At 43.7% G+C, this 26663-nt stretch overlaps 1 protein-coding gene across 1 annotated transcript; it reads left to right on the top strand.

The window, feature by feature from the left end:
* The first annotated feature begins 813 nt into the window (after nt 1–813).
* LOC132882587 (uncharacterized) lies at nt 814–22765 on the top strand. Its single transcript, XM_060915678.1, has 7 exons — nt 814–820; nt 2258–2593; nt 11404–11739; nt 21339–21635; nt 21748–21857; nt 21957–22031; nt 22178–22765. The coding sequence occupies exons 1-7, from the start codon at nt 814–816 to the stop codon at nt 22256–22258; spliced, it is 1242 nt and encodes a 413-aa protein (XP_060771661.1). The 3' UTR covers nt 22259–22765.
* The last annotated feature ends 3898 nt before the right edge of the window (nt 22766–26663 follow it).

The raw sequence follows: 26663 nt of genomic DNA, 5'->3' as shown, positions 1-26663 counted from the left end.
GGGAGTGTAGTTTGTTGTGTTTCACGGAGACGTGGCTTAAAAGCGACACACCGGACTTTAATGTGGAGCTACTTGGATTCACTACAGTGAGAGCGGACAAGGACGCGAAGCTGAGCGGCAAGCGCAAAGGTGGGAGACTCGCACTGTTTATTAACACCAGATGGTGCAACCCAGGACACGTAAATGTTAAGGTGATCATCTGCTGCCGGGACATTGAACTGTTAGCGGTGAGTCTCCGACCGTATTTCATGCCTCGGGAGTTTACACACGCCATTTTCACCTGTGTTTACATTCCTCCACGTGTGGATGCGCAGGCGGCGTGTGAAGTTACTCACTCCACCATAGCAGCGCTGCAGACACAACACCCCGAGGCGTTCTTCGCGATTTCTGGGGATTTTAACCATGTCACGCTGGACTCCACTCTCCCTGCCTTTCATCAGTTTGTGGACTGTCCCACTAGGAAAAACAGGACCATAGACCTATTGTATGTCAATGTAAGGGACGCATACAGGGCAATCCCACTACCACCACTGGGAAGATCTGACCATAACCTGGTTGTCCTACAGCCTCAGTACAAACCAATGGATCTGAGGCAGCCCACCACCATGCTTTCATTCAGGGCCTGGTCTCCCAAGGCAGAGGAAACTCTTAAGGACTGCTTCGAGACGACTGACTGGAATGTACTGTTAGACCCGCATGAGGAGGACATTGAGGAGGTGACACGCTGCATAAAGGACTACTTGAACTTTTGCAAGGACTTTGCTGTTCCCACAAAAACTGTACGCTGCTTTCCTAGATGAGAGACGATCAGCGATGACGTGTAATAAATAAAATCCAGAAAGGTTTCTGCTGATGTTCCTGATGGTTAAAGCTCCACTGATTCTGTCCAGCTGCAGTCGCTCTTTAAATCTCTCACTGATTTCTGTAACAGTTTCTCCTTTAAACACCTGACTGATCAATATAATTTCATCTCCTTTCTCTGGTTGATTGAACCACTGAATCTGATCTGTTCTGTAACACACATTATTACGTCCTGCAGCTCTGCTGTATCTTGTATCATATTTCTGAGGATATTCTCCAGTTTATTCAGAGGTTAGTTCCACATTAGAAAATGAAAACCCAGCGTCTGATCTCAACATTGTGGAAAATGATGCGATTGTGATTTCACAAAGCAGTAAGTAGAACCTCGGTGTGTGAGGGTGTCGAAGAAGACTCAGGAGGCAGGATGAATTTTAGCCCAGCTCCAGACCTGCACTTTATTGTTCTGTGCTTTTCAGCACACTTTGTCCATCTCAACAAAAACAGGACAACAACAGAAAACGGATCCGGCCCAGACTTGCAGCAGTGGTTCCGTCAAATTCAAATAAAATTCATTACATCCAGCATACAAAGAATTAAAATAAAGTTCTTCGCAGTTCTTATGTTCTTAAAATTATTCTGTTTTTTATTAATTGTCTGCTTTCACCTTCAGCATGAATACGTTTTTTGTACTGTTCATGTTGTGACCCAAATTAATCTTTTACAGAATAAATCTCCAGATGCAGATCATCTAAAACTTTGAATGAGCTCACTATTTCTAAAATGTAACATCTGTAATATTATAAAGTCATACATTTTCTCATGAACTTGACTGAAATTATTCTCTCCAGGTTTTTCTCCACATCTTGTAAATGTAATTGAATCAAACACACAGGAGAGAATTTTAAACCTCGTCTCCACTAAATCCATCTGAAAAAGCCGTTTTCTATCAAATGTACATGGACATTGGTGAGAGGAAAGCATGTAGTGAGCGTGTAGAGACTGAACACACTGAGACAGGACGTCCGCCCAGCACTGTGTGACAGAATGTGAGACAGTAAAGACGCTGAGCTAAGAGTAAGGGAACATTGTGTACAGCAGCAACAGAACAGCACTGAACACAACGTTCTTCACTGATAAAGACTCTGAGGACAACTGAACAAACATGCTGCTGAATATTTCAGTAGAAATCAGGACTCTCAGGACTCTTCTCCTGCTGCGCTGTAAGTTTGTGTCTTTCCTTCACAACAGAGGAAACTGTAGCTGTAAATATAGTTTTATCAGAGAAGTTCATCATGAAGATGAAAGTGGATTTTTAGTCCATTGTGGAGGTTCCATGGCTGAAAAATGACTGGGAACCACTTTAGTGTAAAATAATAATAATAATAATAATAATAATCTGATCCACAGTGTAGTCTGTGAGTGTAAAGATGAATCTGAAGCTGAATCTGTGATGCAGGTTTACTGTGTGCAGCTGGAGACGAGACAGTCACACTGCAGGAAGTGGAAGGAACCACTATAACTCTCCATACTGGGATAACTGGAATTCAGAGTGATGCTCAGATTCAGTGTTTCTATGGACCTGAGAAAGCAGAGGAAAAGATATTGATCAGTCAGGTGTTTAAAGGAGAAACTGTGACAGAAATCAGTGAGAGATTTAAAGAGCGACTGCAGTTGGACAGAATCAGTGGAGCTTTAACCATCAGGAACATCAGCAGAAACCTTTCTGGAGTTTATTTATTGCAAGTTCTTACTGGACGTCTCTCATCCAGGACTTTCAGTGTCACTGTTTATGGTGAGTACATTTTATATTTTCACTCGTTCTCATCACAAAGTGTAATTAGATCCGAGCTCAGTTTGTTCTTCTCTCTGCTCCTGTGTTGTCTCCATACATAACCACACACTCAGTCCATGACCTTTCAGCCTTTCAAGGACCAATTTTAATGTTTACTTTTTAATAACCCCAGAACGAAATGCAGAAGAATACTCTGCATGCCTGCTTTTAGGTCATCTCACTGTATTCAGTACAGAAAATTAAAAGATGCTTCATATCAGGATTAAATGTGAGGCTGCAGTGGAGGAAAGAGGATAAAACAGAGTCGAGGAAAAGTTCTGCTCCTGGAGTAATAATTCACTTCAGTAAATGTAATGACCCAGAAAATTACTTCAATTAGAGTAAAATCAGTGGTTTGGTGTCAAACAGTTCAAGTAAATAATTTGCAAATTACTTTTTATGTCGACAACTGAGGTGAAAAAACTACCTCCTGGCTCCACCCCTGGAAGGCGTGTCTTGGCTGTGGGTCTGTGGGAAGTTGTTCTGTCCACCATGGACAATCTCCCCCAGACCACCAGAGGGCGCCATCTCTCTTTTTCAGCGTCTTCTTTTCTTGTCTGGATGAGTTGCTGTGTTTGGGAACCTGAACTGGGTTTCACCTGATTAGGCGACTCATTTTAGATTTTTTGGATCACGGATCCACCGACGGCAGTTAAATACTACTGCTAAAAAAATAAAAAGTCTGTGCGTATTTTTATTTTAACTGCCGAAACGTACAAAAAGAAATGTAAAAAAGGTCACATTTTTCTTGTAACAGCATTGTATCCCTGGTACTAGGTCATATTTCTTGAAGTAAAAAGTATTAGAATCGCAAATACAAATGACAATGTGTGTTGTACATATCCACTTCAGCCGAGTCCGAAAACTAAACTATTTACGACATTGAGTATTCACTTGAATGTTTTTATGGTATTTACGACCGCTTTACGACAGTGTCAACGTCGTGCTGACCATGGCTGACGCTGACAGCATGGATTCCGAGCTATCGCCTCAACTGTACATAAGCATAGAGTGTGGTAAAGAAAAGTCTTTTCACTGTCTCACTAACCAAAACGTGGGCGATTTCATCTCTCAAGCGTTGAAAGTAAACAATGAAAAGATCAAAACGATCTTTGGTTCTCAGAAAGAAGGTGGTGATGTAACGAGCGCAATGCCGAATATGCCTGCCATAACGTTAGTTCGCGATTTTGGCTGCAAGTATCTGACTGTGGAATTAGAAGAGGATGGTGCCGCAGAGAGTCCCATCGAATCAAGTAGCACGAACGTATCAGCCTTCGATGTGCTCATGAGAGCTCAACGGTCATATGACCACATACCTTCAGAGAAGTAAGTACTGGAATGCTAGTCCGTGTTATAAACTTATACACAAGAATACGTACATACATACATACATACATACATACTGTACATACATACATACTAGTGGTCTGCGCGGGACAGAATTTTCAGTCCCGCTCCCGCTCGCTCCCGCATTGTGCAGTCCCGCTCCCGCAAAGAATTATGATTTTCAGTCCCGCTCCCACCCGCACCTGCCATATTTTGTCCCGCTCCCGCCCGCAAATCCTGCATGATGTAGACGTTCACGTTATTTCTCACTAAAGTTCTTGTCATTGGCTTGGGGAATTAAACATGCTGAGCTTAGCTGAGCTCTCCACTGTCCGATCCTTCACCTAGCGCAGGTAGCGAGGGTGCGCGTTGCCAGGCGGCATGCACAGCTGAGGCTTTACAGAGATACCCAACACACCTACCAAAATCTACAGTGGATATTAAGAATATTGTACATTGCACATAGCTTATATGTCACTCCTCACATTTAAAGCAGCACTTACTTCTGAAGCACTGTGAGCTTCACTAGAGGAGCTCTGCTCTTCTGCCATGATCGGAGATCTCAAACACGGAAGAGCAGAAAGGAATCGGAAACGTACGCGAGATTAGACCACATCCGCAAATTTAGGCATCTTAAAATGTTTTTATTAATGCCAAATAAAATATCCAGCACAAATTATATATGATAGACGTAAATTAATAATTTATAAATTTTATTTTAAACACGTTTTTAGTTAGCGGGACTGCAGCTTATCACCTCTTCTGCCCGCTCCCGCATTGTGCACTCCCCCTCCCGCCCGCGCCCGCAATGAGCTTTCAAAATTTGTCCTGTGCTGCACTGCTTTGCGTCGGGTCCCGTGGGAGTGCAAGGCTCTAATACATACACACACACACACACACACACACATACAGTGCCTTGCAAAAGTATTCATACCCCTTGAACTTTTTCACATTTTTCCACCTTACAACCACGAACTTGAAAGTTTTTTATTGAGATTTTATGTGATAGACCAACACAGAGTAGCACATAATTGTGAAGTGAAATGAAAATGATAAATGGTCTTCAAAATTTTAAACAAATAAAAATCTGAAAAATGTGGTGTGCATTAGTATTCAGCCCCCTGTCCTCTGATACTGTACCTCTAAATACAATCCAGTGCAATCAATTACCTTCAGAAGTCATCTAATTAGTTAATAGAGTCCTACTGTGTGTAATTTACTCTTAGCATAAATACACTTGTTCTGTGAAGGCTTCAGTGGTTCGTTAGAGAACACTGAAGAATAAACAGCATCATGAAGACCAAAGAACTCACCAGACAGGTCAGGGATAAAGTTCTGGAGAAGTTTAAAGCAGGGTTAGGTTATAAAAAAATATCCCAAGCTCTGAACATCTCAAGAAGCACTGTTCAATCCATCATTCAAAAATAGAAAAAGTATGGCACAACTGCAAACTTACCAAGACATGGCCATCCACCTAAACTGACAGAGCGAGCAAGGAGAGCACTGGTCAGAGAAGCAGCCAAGAGGCCCATGATCACTCTGGAGGAGCTGCAGAAATCCACAGCTCAGGTGGGAGAATCTGTACACAGGACAACTATAAGTCGTACACTCCACAAATCTGGCCTTTTTGGAAGAGTGGCAAGAAGAAAGCCATTGTTGAAAGACAGGCATAAGAAGCCATGTAGGGGACACAAACACGTGGAAGAAGGTGCTTTGGTCAGATGAGACCAAAGTTGAACTTTTTGGCCTAAATGCAAAGCGCTATGTGTGGCAGAAAACTAACACTGCTCATCACCCTGCACACACCATCCCCACTGTGAAACATGGTGGTGGCAGCATCATGCTATGGGGATGCTTTTCTTCAGCAGGGACAGGGAAGCTGGTCAGAGTTGATGGGAAGATGGATGGAGCTAAATACAGGGCAATCCTAGAAGAAAACCTGTTGGAGGCTGCAAAAGACTTGAGACTGGGAAGGAGATTCACCTTCCAGCAAGACAATGACCCTAAACAAACAGCCAGAGCTACAATGGAATGGTTTAGATCAAAGAATATTCATGTGTTAGAATGGCCCAGTCAAAGTCCAGACCTAAATCCCATTGAGCATCTGTGGCAAGACTTGAAAATTGCTGTTCACAGACGCTCTCCATCCAATCTGGCTGAGCTTGAGCTATCTTGCAAAGAAGAATGGGCAAAAATTTCAGTGTCTAGATGTGCAAAGCTGGTTGAGACATACCACAAAAGACTTGCAGCTGTAATTGCAGCAAAAGGTGGCTCTACAAAGTATTGACGCAGGGGGGCTGAATACTAATGCACATTACATTTTTCAGATTTTTATTTGTTTAAAATTTTGAAGACCATTTATCATTTTCGTTTCACTTCACAATTATGTGCTACTCTTTGTTGGTCTATCACATAAAATCTCAATAAAAAACTTTTAAGTTCCTGGTTGTAAGGTGCAAAAATGTGAAAAAGTTCAAGTGGTATGAATACGTTTGCAAGGCACTGTGTGTGTGTGTGTGTGTGTGTATATATATATATATATATATATATATATATATATATATATATATATATATATATATATTGTGTGTGTGTGTGTGTGTGTGTGTGTGTGTATGTAAAGTGTGTCTCTTGAATTTAAATGATTTTATCATCTTAATCCGATATTGAAATTTTGCCATGCAAAAAAAAAAAAACCATTGGCCAAGGACACTTTTATTTCAGAATCAGAAGCACTTTATTGCCAGGTATGCTACACACACGAGGAATTTGACTCTGGTTCGACTTAGCTTTCATAGTACAGACAGAAAAAAAGTATAGAAAGAAAAAAAACACACCCACACACAGAGTGAGTCTCACTGCAGTGAACTCCAGGGGGAGAATCGCGTTTCTACAGCGACGGCCTTGAGGCAGTGCTGGCTAGGGAGCCAAGATAAGATTGGAATTTGTTTAGACTTAAGATGGATAGACATGTCCTTTTTCGCCTAACCTGCTTGTCCATTCTGGCCACCAAAATGATCCATTTCTCTTTGCAAAGCCATCAACTTCTCCATGATGTTATCCATGTTGCGATTCAAGTTCTAAATAGCTACAGTCTGAGTGCTAACAGCTCTGCCCACCGCTTTGATCATATCGGGCAGCTTTGTGGGGCTTTGAACAGCTGCCACCATTAACTGATTTCCTCGATACACCAGGGCAATGCCAAGTCCAATCAGCAAAAATCCTGTGATCAGGGTTCCGAATAGGTAAATATCTTCAGTGTCCTCCACGGAAAGAATCGCCAAGCACACCACACGCCACTTCTCCCAGGCATCCATGGTGTATCCGGCTGCAAACGTTCCGGCAGGACAACAGGTTCCCCTGAACCTAGACTTCGAGTCGAGAAGATTGTGTCAGTTGCATGAAGTGACCAGTTGATCAGATCCATAATTTCGATTCGGAGAGCAGTGCAGGAAGGGTCTCTCAGACAAGTCAAGTCCGCAGAAGCAAAGCAGGAGAGAGGCTTGTCAGGAAGGGAGAGGCTGAGAAAATGAGAGATGAGAGGAAAAAACACCCACACATTTTGCTCCTATCAGGAACGGACTGTGTAGGCATTAAAAAAAACCCTCAGCGCAGCATTCCGTGAAGCACGGAGAAGAATTAACACAACAATTACACAAAAACATAGAAAGTACGAGAGAGCAAAGTCCCGTGGCAGCCGTCTGCGGCGCCATCTTGGATGGAAAAAAAAAGATGACTGACATCATCAAAAATATGTTGAAAAAATCCGTGGCCCTAAAGATAAAAAATGGGTGGCCTTAGTTTCTCTGTGTTTGTTTCCCTGTCATAGCTTTGTCTAAATGTTGGTTTGTTTTGTGAGTTCCTGGTTCTTTTTCCATCTCAGTTTAATTTGAACAATTACTAATTCCATGGTTCAGTGATGTCGAGTGAATGGGATCAGTTCATGTCCTATAGATGTGATTCAGTGAGGTTATAAAATCTCCTGAGGATGTTGGTGCTGATGTGAAGAAATAAGTGCAGAATGAAAATGAACAGTGCAGTATAACGGCACAGCAGCGAATGTTCGTCTCACAACACCAGGAACCCAGTGATGGAGGGACAAAAACAAAGGGTGTTCATGTTCACTCAGTTCAATCACATGAAACCGATGCTGAATTAAATAATTTCAGTCAGTTTTTTATTCAGTGTAAATGTTTGACAGAAAGACTCAGCCGTCTCCACTGACTCAGGCGCTGCTGCGACACATTTGGTGCCTCGAGTGGAAACTTTAGGCAGCTTTTGTTTTCACTGGGATTCAAAATTTAATTAATTAAAAGTTGAACATGCTGTTTTTTAATGGGTTAGTTTTCTTCAGTGAAGTGTATTTTTATTTTTCACTCTAACAGTGACGAAAGAAAAATACTATCATGCTGGAGAGTTAATTGTTTAAAGGTTTGAAATGAGTAATATTAAAAGTCCTGTGATTTAATTACACTAAAAATAGTAAAACCCATGTGAACCATGTTATCAAGTGGTGTAAAGGGAGTCTGTACATCCATCCACCCATCCATCATCAATTCCCCTTATCCATTGTTGGTTGCAGGGAAAACTGGAGCCATTGACACTTTCTGAGCAAACAGAGTCCAGAGTTCAACAGCACTGTGGTGTAAAAATGATTATTTCAGGGCAGATTCATCTGTAAATGATGTTCCTGATGCAGATTGACTCCAAACAGCTCAAACTGGACTTTGGGATTCATGAAGTTATGAGACTGAAGGAGACATGAAACACTTACTCATCGTAAACACTGTCACTGAAAGTCCGAGATGAGAAACCATCAGCGATGACGTGTAATAAATAAACTCCAGAAAGGTTTCTGCTGATGTTCCTGATGGTTAAAGTTCCACTGATTCTGTCCAGCTGCAGTCGCTCTTTAAATCCACTGATTTCTGTAACAGGTTCTCCTTTAAACACCAGACTGATCAGCATCTTTTCATCTCCTTTCTCCGGTTGATTGAACCACTGAATCTGATCTGTTCTGGAACACACATTATTACGTCCTGCAGCTCTGCTGTATCTTGTATCATATTTCTGAGGATATTCTCCAGTTTATTCAGAGGTTAGCTCCACATTAGAAAATAAAAACCTAGAGTTTGAGCTCAACATTGTGGAAAATGATGTGATTGTGATTTCACAAAGCAGTAAGTAGAACCTCAGTGTGTGAGGGTGTGGAAGAAGACTCAGGAGGCAGGATAAATTTTAGCCCAGCTCCAGACCTGCATTTTATCGTTCTGTGCTCTTCAGCACGCTTTCTCCATCTCAACAAAAACAGGACAATGACAGAAAACAGGTCCGTCCTGGACTCACAGCATTGGCTCCGTCAGATTCAAGGAAAATTCATTCAGTTCTTATGTTCTTAAATTCTGTGGTTTTATTAATTGTCTGCTTTCACCTTTATCATGAACTAGCAGGTTCGCCGGGCTTTGCCCAGGTTGTGGGGGGTGTGAAGCTCGGATGTAATTTTTTAGTATGTGATATACAATATGTTAACCCACGACAAACAAAAATCCAAACATCCACCACCCAGGGGCCCACCAGGGAACCCCTGCGGCCCATCTATGGAATTTCTGAGTTTTGCCAAATTGTGGCTATCTCCTGTACCTATGTGCCAAATTTATTGAAGATCTGTCAAGAGTTTGTGTTGATAAATGTAACGTGAAAGGCATTGAGGGAGGGGGTGGGTGGATGTTGTGCCCCCAGGGACCTCCCTGGGGCCCTTACATGAATTTTGATTATTGCTGCAAAATTCTGGGTCATCCCTGGACCTACTTGCCAAATTTGGTGAAAATCCATTGAGAAATGGCGGTTAGATCAAGATAACAACCAAACTTTGCCGCTTATTATATAATAACTTTTTTCTACAACTTTACATTTCCAGGTCCAGTTTATTCTGTTGTCGAGGAAAGGTGAAAACACAGCAATAATTGTACTAAAATGTTCACCTCCATTTTCAGGAGCCATAGTAACAGTTTCTCCACTATTTTCCCGTCGTCCCAAACAGCAGTGTCACTGAAGAGTTTTGTGCACAGTGCAGGTTGTCAGTTCACTGATGGAGCTGCTGCTGCATAAGAATCTCAATCTACATCAAGATTTCTGTAAAGCTGCTTTCTAACCAGGTCGAGAGTTAAAATCACGATACAAATAAAACGGAAGTGAATTTATTTTTCATTACCAAAGTTCCAATAGTTTTCTGTTGCTATCGATTCACTATTTGACCTGTAAACTGCTCGGGTAATTTGATACAGATTCACATTTAAAGCTGAATCCCAGCTGATAGGACACAAATCTACAGACCTGAGTTGTGTTTTTCACTTTAACAAACACCAAAATGTTTCAGATAAATTCTGACACGTGTTCAGGGTTCCTATCTTCCACCATCTCTAATGCACAACTTCCAAACACACAGGAAAAGTGTTTCACAATGAACAGAGAAAAGAAAAAACAAAAGCCTGACCGTTGTTCTAGTTGGTGGAGAGGTTTGTGGTTGGTTCTCAGTGTTCAGCTCTCCGTCTCTCACACAGTAAAGGGGAAGTGGTGATGGCCCGATACTGCAAAAATCACCATCTGAATATTTTACACAAGGCCTGTGACGTTTCGAAAGGACAAAACTAGGGATTATTCTGTCCGATCTAAACTCACTGTTCATGTTGTGACCGAAATTAATCTTTTTACAGAATAAATCTCCAGATGTAGATCGTCTAAAACTTTGAATGAGCTCACTATTTCTAAAATGTAACATCTGTAATATTATAAAGTCATAAATTTTCGAATGAACTCGACTGAAATTATTCTCTCCAGGTTTTTCTCCACATCTTGCAAATGTAATTGAATCAAACACACAGGAGAGAATTTTAAACCTCGTCTCCACTAAATCCATCTGAAAAAACTGTTTTCTATCAAATGTACATGGACATTGGTGAGAGGAAAGCATGTAGTGAGCGTGTAGAGACTGAACACACTGAGACAGGACGTCCGCCCAGCGCTCTGATGAATGTGGGACAGTAAAGACGCCGAGCTAACAGTAAGGGAACATTGTGTACAGCAGCAACAGAACGCCACTGAACACAACGTTCTACACTGATAAAGACTCTGAGGACAACTGAACAAACATGCTGCTGAATATTTCAGTAGAAATCAGAACTCTCAGGACTCTTCTGCTGCACTGTATGTTTGAGTCTTTCCTTCACAACAGAAGAAACTGTAGCTGTAAATATAGTTTTATCAAATAAGTTCATCATGAAGAAGGTGAAAGTGGATTTTTAGTCTGTTGTGGAGGTTCCATTGCTGAAAAAAGGCTGAGAACCACTTTAGTGTAAAATTATAATAATAATAATAATAATAATAATCTGATCCACAGTGTAGTCTGAGAGTGTAAAGCTGAATCTGAAGCTGAATCTGTGATGCAGGTTTACTGTGTGCAGCTGGAGACGAGACGGTCACACTGCAGGAAGTGGAAGCAACCACTATAACTCTCCATACTGTGATAACTGGAATTCAGAGTGATGCTCAGATTCAGTGGTTTTATGGACCTGAGAAAGCAGAGAGAAAGACACTGATCAGTCAGGTGTTTAAAGGAGAAACTGTGACAGAAATCAGTGAGAGATTTAAAGAGCGACTGCAGCTGGACAGAATCAGTGGAGCTTTAACCATCAGGAACATCAGCAGAAACCTTTCTGGAGTTTATTTATTAAACGTCATCAGTGAACATCTCTCATCTAGGACTTTCAGTGTCAGTGTTTATGGTGAGTAAAAGTGTTTCTTTTCTCCTTCCTGTTCATGTTCAGACTCCTCACTTCAGAATTGCAAATATATCCAGTCAGAGCCCAAGGAGTCATGAGGTACAAACTTGTAGGAATGCAGTCAGTCAAATCTCATCTCATCTCATCTCATCTCATCTCATCTCATCTCATCTCATTATCTGTAGCCACTTTATCCTGTTCTACAGGGTCGCAGGCAAGCTGGAGCCTATCCCAGCTGACTACGGGCGAAAGGCGGGGTACACCCTGGACAAGTCGCCAGGTCATCACAGGGCTGACACATAGACACAGACAACCATTCACACTCACATTCATACCTACGGTCAATTTAGAGTTACCAGTTAACCTAACCTGCATGTCTTTGGACTGTGGGGGAAACCGGAGCACCCGGAGGAAACCCACGCGGACACGGGGAGAACATGCAAACTCCGCACAGAAAGGCCCTCGCCGGCCACAGGGCTCGAACCCGGACCTTCTTGCTGTGAGGCGACAGTGCTAACCACTACACCACCGTGCCGCCGTCAGTCGAATCGTCCTGGAAAATGATTTTTGAATGAATTCAGAATTCTGAGGAATTGTAACAGTGAATAAAAATAATGAATACATGTTTTTGTCACGTCTGCACCTGCTTACACGCAGGTCCCCACTTCCCAGAATTCACAGTGGCCTTCAAATATGGCCACCATTGACTACAAAACCCATCCTGCACTTCACCGCTCACAGTTTCCTGGTTACTGTTTGCACTCACCTGCTCACAATCACTTCAGTCTCACAGCTCAGTATTTCAGGACTTCAGTTTTCTGACTTTACCCAGACTTTGTTATTGTTCTGCTGATTCTTGGTTTTGGACTTTGCTTTCTGATATTGACTCCCACATCCTGTTTGTGTATCGCCTGACAATTACAGGGTCTTTTCTTTCTTTCTTTCTTTCTTTCTTTCTTTCTTTCTTTCTTTTTTTTTTTACTGTTTTCTGCATCACAATTTAGATTTGTCTGTTAGTTTGCCTGAATAAACTCTCTTTCAGCTTTTATGTCTGGATGTCACCTGCATTGTGGAGAGTTTTTAGATGTTTGAGCAGTTAAGAAGCTTTTCTTTCTGTTGTACAGTTGTGGTCAGAAGTTTACATACAGTGACATGAATTATCTTGGATATGAATGTTATGGCAATATTTGGGCTTTCAGTAATTTCTTTGAACTGTTCTTTTTTTGTGGCAGAATGATTGTCCAGCATACATCTTTAATTAAAAACAAGCACTAGATTTTCATGTACAAGTTTTAATTTTCTTTGGGGTTTCTGAACACAACACAGGGTCAAAACTATACATACAAAGTCAAAAATATACATACAACACACCTAATATTTGGGTAAAATGTCTTTGCAAGATTCACCTTGACCAAACATTTTTGTTTACAATGAACAAGCTTCTGGCAGAATTCTTGTTGGATATTTCACGAATCTTCATGGTAGGTTTGGTAGAGTTCAATTATTATTATTTTTCTTGGCATGGACTCAACTTAAAGCACGCTCCATATATTTTCAATAGGGTTGAAGTCAGGACTTGTTTTAAGCTTAATGTTAGCCTGCTTTATCCTCCACAACCAGCTCTGATGCATGTTTGGGATCATTGTCCTGTTGTAACTCCCAAGTCCCAAGTCATGTCCAAGTTACTGATGGTTTATCCTGAAGAATTCTGACGTAGTCCTTCTTCTTCATTATTCCATCCACTTTGTTCAATGAATCAGTTCCCCTGGCAGCAAAACAGCCCCAGAGCATGATGATCCTTCCACCACCAACAGCTGGTACAGTGTCCCTCTGCACATGATGGCCATTGTGGCCAAACACCTCAATCTTTGTCTCATCTGACCATACAGCTATCCTTCAGAAGGCTTTTTCTTTGTCCGTGTGTTCAGCTTTAAACTTTAGTTAAGATTGAAGGTGTCAATTTTGGAGCAGAGCGTCATTTCTTGGATAGCAGCCACTTAATCCATGGTGAACTGAATTGTAGACAGTGATCCATCAGCTTCCAGTTCATGGCAGGGCTGTGGCATGGTGGTTCCCAGGTTGTTCCTGACCATCCAAACCAATTTCCTTTCAGCTGAGAGTGACTGTTTGGGTTTTCTTGAAGCAAAGTGGCTCGGCAAAGTGACTACACCTCACAGTAACTTGGATACAATTTGAACTGATCTAATTTGCAGGTATTTAGAAATGGCTCCAAGAGACATTCTGGAGTTGTGTACATCGGTGATCCTCTTTCTCAGAACTGCACTGATCTTCTCGGATTTTCCCATTTTATGATGTATGGATTGGAGACAGTACCCTTCATGAAGAGACAGGAGGCAAAGTTGGAGGTGGTGGAGTTGAGGATGTTAAGGTTTGTGATGGGAGTGACAAGGTTGGACAGGATAAGGAACGAGCACATAAGAGGGACAGCACATGTGGAGAGCTTGGGAATTAAGCTAAGAGAGATGAGACTGAGATGATATGGGCATATCCTGAGAAGAGATGCAGAACATGTTGGAAGGAGAACGTTGAGGATGGAGCTGTCAGGCACACGAAAACGAGGAAGGCCAAAGAGGAGATACATGGATGTGGTGAGAGAGGACATGAAAGTGGCAGGTGTGGTAGAGAAGGATGCGGAAGACAGGGAGCAATGGAGACAACAGATCTGCTGTAGTGACCCCTAATCGGGAGCAACCAGAAGAAGACTGTGTGTTGGTCAAGCCAATGGGTGCTGTAAACAAACCCTTTTTATGAAGGCACAGAGAAGCTACCAGCTGTAGTCAATCATAATCACTAACAGAAAGTTAAGAGACCTTGCCCTTGGCAAGATAAGAAACATTTTGGAAGTTTCAACACCTCTGAATTAATAATCTAAGTGAGCGCATATGTACATTTTTGACACTGTATGTATAATTTAGACCCTATGTTGATTTCATAAAACCCAAAGAAAATATTAAAAGTGCATGACGACCAAGGGCACGGAGTGATGGTAGCATCTTCTCTTTCAGTATAGAGCAATACGTCTGTTAGGACTAGGACTGTTTTGGCCTCTAGAGGCCGCTGTTATTTCCTTTTCATGTCGTGTTTATTTTGGCCTCTAGAGGCCGCCACTGTTCCTGTGTTTTGTGTTTGTGTTAATTGCCTAATTATCTTCACCTGTGTCCTTAATTAGTTTGTCTATTTATACCCCTGAGTTCAGTCCTCTTGTCACGGAGTCTTTGTGCTGTTATGTTTATCTCCAGTTTCCTTTGTACTGTGTTTTTTGATCTTCTTAGCTTTTGAATTTTTGCACTTTGCTTTTCTTTTGGATTATACTCTTTGGTTTTTTTTTTTTGTCTTTTGTTTTGCCCTGTATATAGTGTATATAGTTTAAATAAACCTTTTGATTCTTTTTCTACTTCCGCCTCACGCCTCTGCATTTGAGTCATCCCCCTGGTGGCCTAGTGGGGGTTTGCTGGATTATCACACCAACGAACCAGGTTCGAATCCCAGCAAAACCCTAACAGAAAGACTCCGTCATGACCGACTCAGCAGAGGCTGCTTCAACTGTCTACCCGGCCAACCTTCAGGGAATTATGGCAGCTTTGACACGCTTCGGAGCGACCATGGACGCTCATGGACGTACGCTCACCAGCCAACGTGAGGCCCTTGCTCGCCACGAGGAACTGCTTCAGCAAATTGGGAAAACCCTGGCACAGCTGACATCTCTGCCTGCATCTCCTGCTCCTGATCCAGTTCCTGCTCCTGATCCAGTTCCTGCTCCTGATCCAGCTCCCACTCCTGCTCCAGTGCCTCCTGCAATGCTGCCTTCTTCACCTCGCGAACCCAGCCTTCCTGCACCACAGAGGTATGACGGCAAGCACAGTGAGTGCCGAGAGTTCCTTACCCAGTGTCAACTCACCTTTGAGCTTCAGCCTACCACCTACACTACGGATCGCCGCAAGATTGCCTTTGTGATCACCTTATTAGCTGGTAAGGCGCGAGCCTGGGCTACTGCTATCTGGCAAAGACAGGGACCTGAGTGCTTTGATTTCCAGCTGTTTTCTGAAGAGATGCTTCGGGTCTTCGATCAGGCAGACATCAGTACCGACGCAGCCCGAAAGCTCATGTCCATCCGGCAAGGAGGAAGCGTCGCAGATTACGCCATCTCGTTCCGAACACTCGCAGCAGTAAGTGGATGGAACGAGACTGCCCTGGTGTCAGCCTTCCACCATGGTCTGTCTGACCCCATCAAGGACGGTCTGGCCTCTATTGGATGCCCAAGTGACCTCGAAACCCTCATCTCACATGCTATTCGTCTGGACAACAGGATGAGAGAACGCCACCAAGCCTTGAGCCCCCCCAGCCTCCCTACCTCTACCTGGAGACCGTCTACCTCCTTCAGTGACTGTCCAGAACCCATGCAAGTGGGTCGTACTCGCCTCTCCGCATCTGAGAGGGAGCGCAGAAGGAGGGACAAGTGCTGCATCTACTGTGGCAAGCCTGGTCACTTCCGAGCATCATGTCCCGAACTCTTGGGAAAAGGACCGCCCCGTCCAGCCGAGGGAGGGTTGTGACGGGGCCTACCCTCTCTCCCGGACTCCCTGGCCAAGGAATCTACATCCCGGTCTCCATCTCCTGGGGTGAGTCTGTCCACTCTTGTCAAGCTTTGATAGACTCAGGGGCGGCTGGGAACTTTATGGATATTCACTTCGCCCAAAGCATCAATATTCCGACTGCACCTCTTGAAGTCCCATTGTCTGTGTCTGCCCTCGATGGCCAAGCGTTAGGTGATGGAAGAGTCACCCAAGTTACTTCTCCAGTTTTCCTCCAGTCTCAAGGTCACAAGGAAGAAATATCCCTGCACCTGATTCCTTCACCTGAGTTCCCAGTTATTCTAGGCCTTCCTTGGCTTACTCGCCACAACCCTCGCATAGACTGGGTAACAAGCCAGGTTGTGGAATGGGGCCCTGCATGCCATGCCTCTTGTCTGCTCTCTAGCTCTCCTGTGTCTCCTGCCGAGCCCCCTGATCTCACTGAGTTATCTCAAGTTCCCACAGAGTACTTGGATCTCAAGGAGGTATTCAGCAAGAGCAGGGCCGCCGTTCTTCCTCCGCATCGGGCCTACGACTGTGCCATCGACTTGCTCCCTGGGACTACCCCTCCTCGTGGCAGACTGTTTTCACTCTCTCAGCCAGAACGCAAGGCCATGGAGGAATACCTCAAAGATGCCCTGGTCTCTGGGTTTATTCGACCCTCCACTTCACCTGCTGGAGCCGGCTTCTTCTTTGTCGGCAAGAAGGATGGGGGGCTCCGACCATGTATTGATTACAGGGGCCTGAATAAGATCACTGTGCGCAACCGATATCCCCTTCCGCTGATGTCCACAGCTTTCGACCTGCTCCAAGGCGCCACCGTCTTCACCAAGTTGGACCTACGGAACGCATACCACCTCATCCGTATCCGACAGGGAGACGAGTGGAAGACTGCCTTTAACACCCCGTCTGGGCACTACGAATACCAGGTGATGCCCTTCGGACTCACCAACGCACCAGCTGTTTTTCAGGCCCTAATCAACGACGTCTTAAGGGACATGATTAACCTATACGTTTTTGTCTACCTCGACGACATCCTTATCTTTTCCAAGACCGTGCAGGAGCACCGCCACCATGTCCGCCAGGTTCTCCAGAGGCTGCTACAGAACAATCTGTTCGCCAAGGCCCAGAAATGCGAATTTCATGTTCCCGAGGTCTCCTTTCTGGGATTTATTGTACGGACAGGCCAACTCCAAATGGACCCTGCCAAGACCCTGGCCGTCCGGGATTGGCCTACTCCCAAGTCCGTTAAGGAGGTTCAGCGGTTCTTAGGATTCGCTAACTTCTACCGCAAGTTCATCAGGAACTTCAGTTCTGTGGCAGCACCCATGTCAGACCTCACCAAAGGGACAGGTGGATCTTATGGCTGGTCTCCTCAGGCAGAAAAGGCATTCAAAGACCTCAAGGACCGCTTCTGCACGGCACCCATTCTGGTTCTCCCGGACACCTCCCAACCATTCATCGTGGAGGTGGACGCCTCGGACAGTGGTGTCGGCGCGGTGCTCTCTCAACGTTCGGAAGGAAAGCTGCACCCCTGCGCTTACTTCTCCCACCGCCTGAGTCCTGCTGAGTCCCGGTACGATGTGGGGGATCGAGAACTGCTAGCGGTCAAACTGGCCCTTGAGGAGTGGAGGCACTGGCTGGAGGGAGCACAACATCCATTCCTGGTTTGGACTGACCACAAGAACCTGGAGTACCTCCAGCAAGCCAAGAGACTGAACCCTCGACAGGCTAGGTGGGCCCTGTTTTTCAGTCGGTTTGACTTCACCCTCTCATACCGCCCCGGCTCCAAGAACACCAAACCTGACGCACTGTCCAGACTGTTCTCTGCCACTAACAGGGAGAATGAAGTCGGGCCTATTATCCCTGTGTCCCGGATTGTGGCCCCTGTCCGCTGGGGTATTGAGGAGGCTGTCCGACGAGCCCAACGCCAGGACCCCGGTCCTGGGACGGGGCCACCAGGCCTCTTGTACGTCCCACATCAAGCCCGGGCCAAGGTTCTCCAGTGGGGTCACTCTTCCCCTCTCACCGCCCACCCGGGAGCTCGGAGGACCCTGGACTTCCTGAAAAGACGCTTCTGGTGGCCTAACATGGAGAAGGAAGTAAGGTCATTTGTCCTGTCCTGTGAGGTTTGCACCAGAACCAAGAACCCACGACAGCGTCCCCAGGGTCTCCTGCATCCTCTGACCATTCCCCGGCGTCCCTGGTCCCACGTGGCAGTCGACTTTATCACGGGTCTCCCTGAGTCACAAGGTAACACGGTCATTTTGGTCTTAGTTGACAGATTCTCCAAGGCCTGCCGCTTCATACCACTGTGCAAACTCCCCTCTGCTCTTGAAACTGCGAAACTTTTGTTTAATCATGTCTTCCGAGTCTTTGGTCTTCCACAGGACATCGTCTCAGACCGAGGGCCCCAGTTCTCCTCCCGAGTGTGGCACGGGTTCTGCAAGGTCATCGGAGCCACTGCCAGCCTCTCCTCTGGGTTTCACCCACAGTCCAATGGTCAGACGGAGAGGCTCAACCAGGACCTGGAAACCACCCTGCGAGGCCTGGCTATGGATAACCCGACATCGTGGAGCACCTGGCTGCCATGGGCGGAGTACGCCCACAACACCCTGCAGTCATCGGCCACCAAGCTGTCGCCATTCCAGTGCCAATTCGGGTTCCAGCCACCTCTGTTCCCGGACCAGGAGGAGGACGCGGGGGTGCCCTCGGTCAACCAATATGTGAGACGGTGTCGCAAGACCTGGAGCAAGGTCAGGAAGACCCTCATACAGACCTCCAGAACCAACCAGACTCAGGCCAACCGCCATAGAAGACCTGCACACGCTTTCCGCCCTGGGCAGCGTGTTTGGCTGTCCACTAAGGACCTTCCACTGCGGGTGGAGAACCGCAAGCTTGCTCCTCGCTACATTGGCCCCTTCAAGGTGGTGCGCAGGGTGAACCCTGTCTCCTACCGGCTCCAGTTGCCCCGGACTCTGAGGATCAACCCCACTTTCCATGTTTCCCTGTTACGGCCCGTACTGACGTCTACGTATGCCCCTGCCCCTAGGAACCCCCCACCCCCCCGCATCTTCCAGGGGCAGACTGTGTTCACTGTGAATCGCCTGCTTGACTCCCGCCGGGTCCGCGGCGGGTTGCAATATCTGGTGGACTGGGAGGGCTATGGTCCTGAGGAGCGCTGCTGGGTTCCTGCTCGGGATGTCCTTGATAAAGAACTATGTCGGGACTTCCATTCGGCCCATCCGGATCGCCCTGGGAACGTCAGGAGACGCTCCTAGAGGGGGGGGTCCTGTTAGGACTAGGACTGTTTTGGCCTCTAGAGGCCGCTGTTATTTCCTTTTCATGTCGTGTTTATTTTGGCCTCTAGAGGCCGCCACTGTTCCTGTGTTTTGTGTTTGTGTTAATTGCCTAATTATCTTCACCTGTGTCCTTAATTAGTTTGTCTATTTATACCCCTGAGTTCAGTCCTCTTGTCACGGAGTCTTTGTGCTGTTATGTTTATCTCCAGTTTCCTTTGTACTGTGTTTTTTGATCTTCTTAGCTTTTGAATTTTTGCACTTTGCTTTTCTTTTGGATTATACTCTTTGGGTTTTTTTTTTGTCTTTTGTTTTGCCCTGTATATAGTGTATATAGTTTAAATAAACCTTTTGATTCTTTTTCTACTTCCGCCTCACGCCTCTGCATTTGAGTCATCCCCCTGGTGGCCTAGTGGGGGTTTGCTGGATTATCACACCAACGAACCAGGTTCGAATCCCAGCAAAACCCTAACAACGTCTGTGAATTCATGATGCTATCAATGAAATGCAGCTCCCTGACACCAGCAGCACTCATGCAGCCCCACATAAGGACACTGCCACCACCATGTTTCACTGTAGGCACCGTGCATTTTTCTTTGTATTCCTCACCTTTGCGACGCCATATAGTTTTGAAGCCATCAGTTCCAAAAACATTTATCTTGGTCTCATCACTCCAGAGGATAGAGTCCCAGTAGTCTTCATCTTTGTCAGCATGGGCCCTGGCAAAATCTAGGCGGGCTTTTTTGTGCCTGGGCTTTAGGAGAGGCTTCTTTCGTGGACGGCATCCATGCATGCCATTCCTCTGCAGCGTACGCCGTATTGTGTCACGGGAAATAGTCACCCCAGTTTGGCTTTCTACTTCTTTAGATAACTGCAGTGCACATGCACGCCGAGTTTCTTCAACCCTTCTCATCAGAAGACGCTCCTGTCAAGGTGTTAACTTCCATGGACGACCTGGACGTCTCTGTGAGATGGTTGCAGTTCCATCTTTCTTAAATTTTTGTACCACTTTTGCTACAGTATTCTGACTGATAAGTAAAGCTTTGCTGATCTTCTTGTAGCCTTCACCTTTGTGGTGTAAAGAAATTATTTTCTTTGGGGAATTCTGAAGAGACAAGTTGAGCATCATGCTACATCCAGCATCCAGTCACTAAAAGAGGTCATTGTTGAAGAATGGAAAAAGATTGATGCTACAAAATGTCGCCAACTTGTTCATTCCATGCCTAGAAGACTTGGTGCTGTCATTAAAAATCATGGAGGACATACAAAGTACTAGATGTAGTAGTTTTTGTTGTGGGGTGTACTCATTTTTGCACCACCCTAATTTGAGTAAAACTGAAAAATGTGTAATCTAAGTTTATATTATTAATCTTACTTTCCCGTTATAAGTTAAACAGATGTTATATTAAACTTTGTCTTGTCTACATTTTGGAAATTGTTTGTGTTCATTGAGATCGTGTTTAAAATGTTACTTTTCAAAGGGGGTGTACTCATTTACGCTGAGCACTGTATGCTGTACAATCATTCTACCACAGAAAAAAAAAACAGTTCAAAGAAATTACTGAAAGCCCAAATATTGCCATTACATTCATATCCAAGATGTCATTCATGTCACTGTATGTAAACTTCTGACACCAACTGTATAATCAAACATTATCTTCCATGTTGCTTTACATGACTTATGTTATTAATCTGTGCTTCTGTTTCTCAGCTCCAGTATCAGCTCCAGTAATCAGAAATCAAAGAGGAAAGCGAAGCGTGTCTTCTACAGAGCCGTGTTTCCTCCTGTGCTCTGTGGAGAATGGAGAAGATATGAAGTTATCCTGGTACAGAGAGAATGAGAGAATCTCCATCACCAATAACACAGATCTCTGTGTTCCCCTCAATCTCACACTTCAGATACAACACCCAGAGAATAACACGAACTCTTATATCTGTGTGTCTGCAAACCCTGTCAGCAATAAAACAACTTCTCTCAACAGCACCCAGCTCTGTAATTATAACTCAGGTACGTCAGAGAGGATTGGGTTTTGGTATTTTTGTCACATTGCCCAGCCCATGTGTGTGTCACATGGAGATTTTTTTTCCCGATGTTTATGATGATATCGTATTGTTCTCAGGACAAACTGATCGTTCCCGTTCATTGCTCCCTGTCCTGATATCTACTGGAGTTTTCCTGTTATTAATATCCATACCTGTGTGGGTTTGGCTAAAGAGAAAACACAACAAGGCAAGAAACTGATCTTTCTGTTTTTGTGTTGAGTAGAGATTTTTTTCCCCTTTTACCCTGCTTATTAACATGAATCAGATTTTTTTCATATATCTTTAGTTTCTGAAAAAACTTGGGGAACTGACTTACACTGAGGTGGAATTTACAGCTCGCAGTGCAGAGAGAGTTAAAAAGGTAAACATCTCAATAAAACTGTTGAAAATGATCATAAGGTGAAATGTTTCCGTGGTTTTAGCATTAAAGAAAAATCACATGAGTTCCACAGGAGTGATAAAATCTCCCCTGATTCAGAGACTGAAATATACTGTTGTCTCTGACAGGAAGAAGATTCGAGAATAACGGATGATGATCAAGAGCAGAAAACCTTCGTGCTGTATTCAGTGATGAAGAGACTCTCATAATTCAATACATCCTTCTTTTGTTTTGGTCACAAATGATCTCTGTATTCTGGAAACCACTGATATGTTTACATCATGTATATTCGGTTTAATAGGAATTAAAGTTTTCATGATGATATTACAAGAAGTAGATTCCACGGCACGGTGGTGTAGTGGTTAGCATGGTCGCCTTACAGCAAGAAGGTTCCGGGTTCAAACCCAGCGGCTGGCAAGGGCCTTTCTGTGTGGAGTTTGCATGTTCTCCCCGTGTCTGCGTGGGTTTGCTCTGGGTGCTCCGGTTTCCCCCACAGTCTAAAGACATGCAGTTAGGTTGACATACGGCAGCCTTGGGCTGAGGTGCCCTTGAGCAAGGTACCTGACCCCTGACTGCTCCCTGGGCGCTTTGGTGTGGCTGCCCACTGCTCTGAGTGTGTGCGTGTTCACTGCTTCAGATGGATTAAATGCAGATGATGAATTTCACTGTGCTTGAAGTGTGCATGTGATGAATAATAAAGGTTTCTTCTTCTTCCAGAGTCTGACTGATTCCTGTCTGAACTGGTTTTGTTGGTGTTGAAACTTGTGTTTGTCTTGTCATCTCACACACTCTCTCATTATATCATCAGGAGCAGCAACAGTTAAACTGACTTATTTCTCCAAAATGCAGAAAAAAATCTTGCATCTGATTTCAAGATTCACATTTAAACCTGAATCCAACCTCCGGGACACAAATCTACAGAGCTGAGTTGTGCTTTTCACTTTCACAAGTGTTCAGGTCCATCAATGTTTGAGATAAATACTGACAAGTTTATTTTTCTACTATCTGTAATGCACAACCTCCAAACACACAGAAAAAGTGATTCACTGTGAACAGAGAAAAGAAAAAAACAAAACTGTGACCGTTGTTCAGGTTGGTGGAGAGGTTTGTGGTTGGTTCTCAGTGTTCAGCTCTCCATCTCTCACACAGTAGAGGGGAAGTGGTGATGGCCTGATACTGCAAAAATCACCATCTGAATATTTGACACATGGCCTGTGACGTCTCGAAAGGACGAAAGAAGGGATTATTCTGTCCGATCTAAACTCACTGTTCATGTTGTGACCCAAATGAATCTTTTTACAGAATAAATCTCCAGATGCAGATCGTCTAAAACTTTGAATGAGCTCACTATTTCTAAAATGTAACATCTGTAATATTATAAAGTCATAAATTCTCTCATGAACTCGACTGAAATTATTCTCTCCAGGTTTTTCTCCACATTTTGTAAATGTAATTGAATCAAACACACAGGAGAGAATTTTAAACCTGGTCTCCACTAAATCCATCTGAAAAAGCTGTTTTCTATTAAATGTACATGGACATTGGTGAAAGGAAAGCATGTAGTGAGCATGTAGAGACTGAACACACTGAGACAAGACGTCCGCCCAGCGCTTTGATGAATGTGGGACAGTAAAGACGCCGAGCTAACAGTAAGGGAACATTGTGTACAGCAGCAACAGAACGCCACTGAACACAACGTTCTTCACTGATAAAGACTCTGAGGACAACTGAACAAACATGCTGCTGAATATTTCAGTAGAAATCAGGACTCTCAGCACTCTTCTCCTGCTGTGCTGTAAGTTCGTGTCTTTCCTTCACAACAGAAGAAACTGTAGCTGTAAATAGAGTTTGATCAAATAAGTTCATCATGAAGAAGGTGAAAATGAAAATGGATTTTTAGTCCACTGTGGAGGTTCCATGGCTGAAAAAAGGCAGAGAACCACTTTAGTGTATAATAATAATAATAATAATAATAATAATAATAATAATAATAATCTGATCCACAGTGTAGTCTGTGAGTGTAAAGATGAATCTGAAGCTGAATCTGTGATGCAGGTTTACTGTGTGCAGCTGGAGACGAGACGGTCACACTGCAGGAAGTGGAAGGAACCACTATAACTCTCCATACTGGGATAACTGGAATTCAGAGTGACGCTCAGATTCTGTGGTTTTATGGACCTGAGAAAGCAGAGAGAAAAATATTAAACAGTCAGGTGTTTAATGGAAAAACTGTTACAGAAATCAGTGAGAGATTTAAAGAGCGACTGCAGCTGGACAGAATCAGTGGAGCTTTAACCATCAGGAACATCAGCAGAAACCTTTCTGGAGTTTATTTATTACACGTTCTTACTGGATGTCTCTCATCTAGGACTTTCAGTGTCAGTGTTTATGGTGAGTACATTTTATATTTTAAATATAAATTACTCTTCACAAAGTGTAATTAGATCCAAGCTCAGTTTGTTCTTCTCTCTGCTCCTGTGTCATCTCTGTACATAACCACACACTCAGTCCATGACCTTTCAACCTTTCAAGGAGTATTTTAATGTTTCCTTTGGTAAATTTTTATTTTTAATAAACTCACACTGAAATGCAGATGAATACTCTGAATGCCTGCTTTTAGCTCATCTCACTGCATTCAGTACAGAAAATTAAAAGATGCTTCATATCAGGATTCAATCTGAGGCTGCAGTGGAGGAAAGAGGATAAAACAGAGTCGAGGAAAAGTTCTTCTCCTGGAGTAATAATTCACTTCAGTAAATGTAATGATCCAGAAAATTACTTCAGTTAGAGTAAAATCAGTGGTTTGGTGTCAAACAGTTGAAGTATATTATTGGCAAATTACTTTCTTTTATGTTGACAATTGAGGTGAAAAAACTTCTTCCTGGCTCCACCCCTGGAAGGCGTGTCTTGGCTGTGGGTCTGTGGGAAGTTGTTCTGTCCACCATGGACAATCTCCCCCAGACCACCAGAGGGCGCCATCTCTCTTTTTCAGCTGCTTCTTTTCTTGTCTGGATGAGTTGCTGTGTTTGGGAACCTGAACTGGGTTTCACCTGATTAGTTTCTCTCATTAGTTGCTTGGTGTTTATTTCCCTGTCAGTGTTTTGTGTAAATGTTGGTTTGTTTTGTGAGTTTCTGGTTCTTCTTCCACCTCAGTTTACTTTGAACAATTACTAATTCCATGGTTCAGTGATGTCGAGTGAATGGGATCAGTTCATGTCCTATAGATGTGATTCAGTGAGGTTATAAAATCTCCTGAGGATGTTGGTGCTGATGTGAAGAAATGAGCGCAGAATGAAAATGAACAGTGCAGTATAACGGCACAGCAGCGAATGTTCATCTCACAACATCAGGAACCCAATGATGGAGGGACAAAAACAAAGGGTGTTCATGTTTACTCAGTTCAATCACATGAAACCGATGCTGAATTAAATAATTCCAGTCCGTTTTTTAATCAGTGTAAATGTTTGACAGAGAGACTCAGCCGTCTCCACTGACTCAGGCGCTGCTGCGACACATTTGGTGCCTCGAGTGGAAACTTTAGGCAGGTTTTGTTTTCACTGGGACTCAAAATGTAATCAAAAGTTGAACATACTGTTTTTTAATGGGTTAGTTTCCTGCAGTGAAGTCTATTTTTATTTTTCACTCTAACAGTGAGGAAAGAAAAATACTGTAAAGCTGAACAGTTTATTTTTTAAAGGTTTCAAATGAGGAATATTAAAAGTCTTGTGATTTAATAAAACTAAAAAAAGTCAAACGTAGTGAACCATGTAATCAAGTGGTGTAAAGAGAGTCTGTCCATCCATCCATCATCTATTCCCCTTATCCGTTGTTGGTTGCAGGGAAACTGGTGCCGCGACACTTTCTGACCAAACAGAGTCCAGAGTTCAACAGCACTGTGGTGTAAAAATGATTATTTCAGGGCAGATTCATCTGTAAATGATGTTCCTGATGCAGTTTGACTCCAAAAAGCTCAAACTGGACTTTGGGGTTCATGAAGTTATGAAGCAGAAGGTTCACATGAAACACTTTTAGTCACAGTAAACATTGACAGTGAAAGTCCTAGATGAGAGATGATCAGCGATGACGTGTAATAAATAAACTCCAGAAAGGTTTCTGCTGATGTTCCTGATGGTTAAAGCTCCACTGATTCTGTCCAGCTGCAGTCGCTCTTTAAATCTCTCACTGATTTCTGTCACAGTTTCTCCTTTAAACACCTGACTGATAAGTATAATTTCATCTCCTTTCTCCGGTTGATTGAACTACTGAATCTGTTCTGTAACACATATTATTACGTCCTGCAGCTCTGCTGTATCTTGTATTGTATTTCTGAGGATATTCTCCAGTTTATTCAGAGGTTGGATCCACATTAGAAAATGAAAACCCAGTGTTTGATCTCAACATTGTGGAAAATGATGTGATTGTGATTTCACAAAGCAGTAAGTAGAACCTCGGTGTGTGAGGGTGTGGAAGAAGACTCAGGAGGCAGGATGAATTTTAGCTCAGGTCCAGACCTGCGTTTAATTGTTCTGCGCTTTTCAGCACACTTTCTTCATCTCATCAAAAACAGGACAACAATAGAAAACAGGTCCATCCCAGACTCACAGCTTTGGCTCC

This window comes from Neoarius graeffei, chromosome 3 (assembly GCF_027579695.1).
Source record: "Neoarius graeffei isolate fNeoGra1 chromosome 3, fNeoGra1.pri, whole genome shotgun sequence".
NCBI classification, from domain to species: domain Eukaryota; kingdom Metazoa; phylum Chordata; class Actinopteri; order Siluriformes; family Ariidae; genus Neoarius; species Neoarius graeffei.
Note: the sequence above shows the minus strand (reverse complement) of the source record. Positions and strands in the feature narration are given on the sequence as shown.

Coding starts and splice junctions, on each gene's coding strand:
- LOC132882587 (XM_060915678.1), top strand. Junction 11,740..21,338: donor TTTCAGTGTCAGTGTTTATG/GTGAGTAAAAGT, acceptor TCTGTTTCTCAG/CTCCAGTATCAGCTCCAGTA. Junction 21,636..21,747: donor GCTCTGTAATTATAACTCAG/GTACGTCAGAGA, acceptor TATTGTTCTCAG/GACAAACTGATCGTTCCCGT.